The sequence below is a fragment of the Melospiza melodia genome, chromosome 4 (assembly GCF_035770615.1).
Source record: "Melospiza melodia melodia isolate bMelMel2 chromosome 4, bMelMel2.pri, whole genome shotgun sequence".
Taxonomy (NCBI): Eukaryota; Metazoa; Chordata; class Aves; order Passeriformes; family Passerellidae; genus Melospiza; species Melospiza melodia.
In genome coordinates, this window is record NC_086197.1 from 11,145,277 (window position 1) to 11,151,276 (window position 6,000).

The window sequence follows — 6,000 nt, forward strand, 5'->3', positions numbered from 1 at the left end:
CTTATAGAGCAGTTTTGTGTATGCACTCTTGAAATCACATTAGGAAGAATCATCCTGTTTAAGCAAGCCCTGCCAATTGTGCTGGAGGTAAGTGAAAGAGAAGTTGCTGCAGCAGTGTGGATGAGGAGAGCAGAAGCACTGGGATGAGTATCTGGGGGTAGCTGGTGTTCCACAGATCTGTGCAGAGGCTGAAGGTCTCACTCTACAGAGGGATGTCACTTTGGACTCACACTAGTTTTCTTCTAAAATGAATGTTGTTTTTCAAGCATAGGTGTGCAAACCTTCAGTCAGTTTGTAATACCTCTGCTCAGTGAGAGGCTTGGAACAAGACCTGGTCATGGCTGTTTTGATTACATTCTGTGGGGCTGGAAGAAAGCTGCAGTCTCGGGTTTTGTAGTACTCTGTGTTTGAGAAACAGACACAATATTTACCTAACTGGGTAAATATTGGGAGGGAATAAAGCGAGACTTTTGTGTTAGGTGTATATTGCATGCTTTCTTTCCTGACCCCTAGCCTTTCTGCTTCCTTAAATTTTCCATAAAACAGCATGAAATCTCAGTCCTCTTTGTTTGTATTTCTCTTTGTATCATGGTCTCACAAAAATTGTTCAGAAATGTCTTGGGTAGAACAATGATAACTAGGAGAGAGACAAGCTACAAAAATATAACTGTTCTTCAATGCTAATCTGTGTGGCTTTGCATACCTCGGAGATCAACCTCAGTTCTGTTTTCTTAACCTTAATTTTTCTTCAAAATTGAAATGTAATCCAGGATACAGAGTGAAGTGATTCAGTAGCCTTTCACCTTAATATGGGAGCAATAAATTGTGCTGCAGTCCAAAAGGGAGGAGCTTTGGTGAGCTTGTATCAATTCCTATGTACATTTAAAAGATTGGATACTTGCATAGCAAGAAGATGGCTGATTAGGATAAGATTTATTACTGGAATTACCTGGAGTGAGATCTGATGTCTGCAAGCTGAATGAATTAACTTTCTGTTACGTTGTATATTACATATTATAGTATTTGCTAATATTATATCTGATAGTATTCACCAATCCTGCATGATTTACAGTTCCAAGTTTCACTGTAAAACTTGAAGGTGAAAATTATTTGGCAGATGTGCAGATTAGTGTGGTTAGGATACTGAGGGAACTGCTGCAGCACCAAGGTTCTCTTTGAGGGCTACTTTGATTTTGTTAATGGTGCATTGGTTGTGTGTCTGTTCTGTTTCTGGCAGTGCCATGACCTCACTATGGATCTTTAGCTAAATCACTGAATCTATGGTTTTGTTTTCTCTCTCCTTAAGTAAAATGAGAAGGTAAAATACATGTATATATTTATTAAGTAATTTGAGAGTTATAATTGGACAATACTTTCTAGTATTAGGTACAGGGGTATTGTATTTATGGGGGGCCCAGACAAAGGAGGGAATGATGAATCTGACTCCATCTTCTCGTAAGGCTAATTTATTATTTTATGATATTGTATTATATAAAAGAACACTATACTAAACTATACTAAAGAATACAGAAAGGATACTTACAGAAGGCTAAAAAGATAATAATGAAAACTTGTGACTCTTTCCAGAGCTGTGACACAGCTTGACCCTGACTGGCCAATGAGTCAAAGCAATTCACATGAAACCAATGCAACAATCATCTGTGGGTAAACAATCTCCAAACACATTCCACATGAGCAAAATACAGGAGAAGCAAATCAGATAATTCTTGTTTTCCTTTTTCTCTGAGGCTTCTCATCTTCCAGGAGCAAAATCCTGGGCAAAGGGATTTTTTCAGAAAATATGACTGCCACACAGGGCTTAGTCTTTAACAGTGATATTTGCATGTCTCATGTTCTCAAAGATTAAACTTCCTGACTTGTAGTCCTTGCATGGAAGATTTTATTGCTGCATTCTCTAAGTGCTGATATTTAATAGTAGTCCAATTCCTGCAATAAAACACTATTGTCCGAAGATCATTTGCCTATCAGATTTATAGCGCTTGAATCCACGTCTGCAATCTCAAATTGGGTGGAAGACCTTTTCATCTGGAAGTAGATCCTAGAGGTGGTGTTGAGCTGGAGTTGTACATCACGGTGTCGATCTGTCGGTTTCTCGGCTGTTTAGGTGGCCTGGAAAGGCCCGGGGTGGCCTTGGACAGCCCGCGATTCAAAGGACGAGAAGAGGCTTCAGATCTTTTCTCGGTCTCGGTGTTTATTAATTGTTTATCTAAAAGATTTTCTCTTGGCCCGACAGAGGTCTGCACAGCAGCCAGCCATGGGCACACTGAGAGCCCCCGGGGCGGTCACCTATCTTTATACTCGAAGTTACGTATACAATATTTATCAATTTTCCCCAATACCTTCTACCCTTATTAACCAGTGCGCTTTTAGTAATAACCAATCCCAAAGTGCCAACATCACCACAGAAGATGGAGGCCAAGAAGAAGAAGAAGGACAGGACACGCCCCAATTCCTCCATCTTACTTCTTTGGACCCCCCTGTACAGAAATCCTAAACCCTGTGTCTTACACTCTAATTAACTTATCCCTTCACCATTCACCCAGTGAAATCCTCCCATCCTCATACAGGTGTCGTCTCCTGTGTAGGATCAAAGTCCAGCCACCAGACACTTCTGGCAACATTCTAGGACTCCCGAGCCCCCCAAGGGTGATCTCGGTCACTCTGCACATCAGTCCTGAGATGCTGAGATCCCACAGATCTCCAGTGCCCGCTGCCAATCTGTGTAGTTCTCACCATCTCCATTCCCACAGAACTGAGCGTACATCTTTACCTGATGCCCGTGTTTTTATCTGCACAGGTGATCTCCCCGCAGCGCATCCCTGCCACGGCGAGCCCCACGCTGCTGATGTCCCCCATGGTGTTCGCTCAGCCCACGCCCGCCGCGCCCAAAGCTGCCGAGAGCGGCCGCCTGGGCAGCGCCGAGCCCGGCTCGGGCAGCCTGCTCCTGCCCCTGCCCGCCGAGGCGGCCGTGCCCTGCAGCGCCTCCGTCTCCAAGGTGCAGCTGCAGGAAACGCTGCTGCACCTCATCCAGGTACCGTGCCGGCAGCGCTGCCACTTCAAATCCTGCTGCCCGCTCTGAGACGAGCACCCTCTACTTGTTCTGTCTGTCTAAATTCTGAATTTAATTCTGAAATTAAATAAATGTTGGAAGTTGGGCTGCTTGTGCCAGGCTCTCCTTGCACACTGCATTTTGATTAATGCATCTGATTTGGGGTTCAGGAAAGGTAATAAATTTGGTGGGAGAGAACAAAGATGACTGAAAGCTTTGTAAGGTCAGCCTCTGAGCCAGAGAGACATCTATTATATTTTTAGCCAAGGATAAATAATGGGTGATTATCCTAGCTGCCAAATATTTCAGAGATGTGTGTTAGCAGTAAGAGGAATTCAGATGGGAGATGAAAATTGCAGGATGAGAGTGAGCAACTTTAAAATATGGGCTAGATAACATGAATGTATGTTAATTCAGTTTAGCATTTGAAATAGAAAATTACATGAAATAAAATTCCTTTTCTTGCGTTTTTCAGGTTTAATTGTGACAAAGCATTAACAATGTTATATATAAGATGATTGTTTACTGCTTTGGCATGATGCATAATTATGATTTTTTTTTCCTTAATTTGCTGTGTGAGTAATATCTGAAGAGTAAAAGTTGAGGAGAGATTACATAACTAAAAACCTGGCTGCAGAACACAAGGGACAGAGAAACACGTCCAATTAATAGGTCAAAACTATGTGCCTGTATGGCTTTGGAATAAAATTAAAAGTCATTATTGTAAGTTACTTAAAATTTTATTTAGGTTAAAAATTCAGAAAATAAATGGTATCTTTAATAAGCTGGAGGGCTTTCTCATTTTTTCCATCTACTTTTATTTTGGGATTAAAAAAATATCACATTAACTTGCCTTTACCTACTTTGAGTGTCTGGATACTATTAAAACCATACATGAAGTTAAAGAGGAAAAACTAGTCAAGGAAAATTGGGGTTACCCTCTGTAACTTTGTACTTGTAAAATGTATATATTTAACCCTGCTATTTTTGGTGGTAGTTAGGATTAACTCAGTTACCTTGAAATTATTCACTGCCAATTTGTTAGCTGTCATTTTCCATTATATAAAACTACAATCTTGGATGCACCTAATTTTCCTTAAATATTATCTTGATTGTAATTATCCTCATATGTTTACGTGAGCTACTTATAACATTCTTTCTTAATGTGGGCTGACTCATTCTTGCAAAATGTTCTTCAGAAGGAAAAAGTTTAGCATCAGAGCAAAAGGACAGCATCCCTTAGGGAGCATTGAGCCTAAAAGAGCTAAACAAGATGCAAGGATTTCCCCAGGTAGGGTTTTGGTGTAGGATCACAATCCAGAGTGTTTCATTATTCCTTCAGACATGCTTGGAATTATCCCTGACCTGATAGAGGACACAACTTAAGTCCCTAGATAAATGAGGGCAAAGAAGAGAAATAGGGCTGTAATCTCAGTATTGTCACTGAGTTATTATGCAACAATACTGGACTCAATTTAAATGTACTGTGAGTTTAGAAAATCTTCTTTTTGTGTACTCATTGCTGAGGTGCAGTCATGGGAAATAAAACAGATCTTCAGTGAAGGAAAGGCTTTGCTATTGTTCCCTTTTATAAAAGAGTAAGATTTAAAAGTGTCAGGTCCATAAGATGGAATAACCTTCTAATCTCTTTACTCCAGTTATCCTGCTAACAATTACCTGTTGGGTTTTTTTTGTTTTTCAGAATGATGACAACTTCTTGAACATTATTTATGAAGCATATCTCTTCAGTGTGAGGAAGGCAGCAATGAAAAAGCCTATGTGAAAGATCATCTCTTAAATAAATTTCCACGGCTTCCTGAACTCTAGGAAGATGATTTTGGAATTTTCAAGTATGATTATGTTTGAAGAAATGAATGGTCTTAGGCATTTTGCATACACTTAGGTTTTCCTTGTTGGCAAACACGTGCTGTACTGAGATAAAAGTGAGCAGAAATGGATTGTGCCTTTAGTGAGGGGAGCATCACAACGCTGAAGAATTATTCACAAAATATCTTAAATTATTTTTCTTACCCTGGTCCATGCTTAGAGTTGGTTTCCCGGCATAAGGAGTCAGTTCTCAGGATCCAGTGTCCTTTTTCACTCGCAGTGGTTCCTCATTGCCGCTGTGTTTGTCCCTGCTTTTCCCTGAGCCGTCCCTCACCACATGGTGGCAATGTTGGACTATTTTTAGGAACATCAAAATCCGCCTGAAATCTTGGAAAAGGAGCTTTTCGGGAAGACTGATCGTTGTACTTAGCTGTCTGCAAAGCAATTTAGAAGAAGTGTCATGACTTCCCCTAAAATTTTTGTAGGAAAATCTTTTTCTATTTTGACAAGAATATTTTTAGCTAGATGTAGAGATGGGATTCTGCAGGTGTTCGAGGAATTGGGGTGGGGGGGTGGGTTTGTGAATGTACTTGGCTGTCACAGAACTCTGGGGTGACACTGGATGCATCTTCTTATTGTTCCAGGTCCAATCTGCATAATTATAAGCAATGTGAAAATTTGTTAAGGGAAATGCTACCTGGTGTAAATTTTTTTTAAGTGTGTTCCTGGAGCACAGTAATTCCATTGATCCATTTCTAAAGAAAATAAAAATGGATAATCCCTCCAATGTGCTGATTTCATTTTATTGCACCATGGGCTATATATTTCGTTTGTATGACTCAAAAATGTTTTTACACTTGGCAGAAGACACATGAGGTTTTAAATCCAGTAAAATAAATGATTGAAAGGATTTTTATGTATATTTTTATTAGCATCTGCTGCTGGAGTGCCAGTTTACTACAGTTTAGGAATCCACAGTTGTTGCTGAGGATGCATTTCTTCTGTGGGTGCAGAGAACCCAAACTGTAATCCATGAATGATTATTCAATCTTCTCTGCTGTGGGCACTGATGTAGGCACAACTCAGCCTCATCTGTGAAGGTT

At 40.2% G+C, this 6,000-nt stretch overlaps 1 protein-coding gene across 1 annotated transcript in view; it reads left to right on the forward strand.

The window, feature by feature from the left end:
- Positions 1–5,684, forward strand: part of DCP1B (decapping mRNA 1B) — a 41,550-nt gene extending 35,866 nt beyond the window's left edge. Inside the window, exons 8-9 of the mRNA XM_063153862.1 lie at positions 2,819–3,052; positions 4,773–5,684. Coding sequence (XP_063009932.1) covers positions 2,819–3,052; positions 4,773–4,853 — 315 coding nt within the window. The 3' untranslated portion in view covers positions 4,854–5,684. The remainder of the gene's footprint in view (positions 1–2,818; positions 3,053–4,772) is intronic.
- The last annotated feature ends 316 nt before the right edge of the window (positions 5,685–6,000 follow it).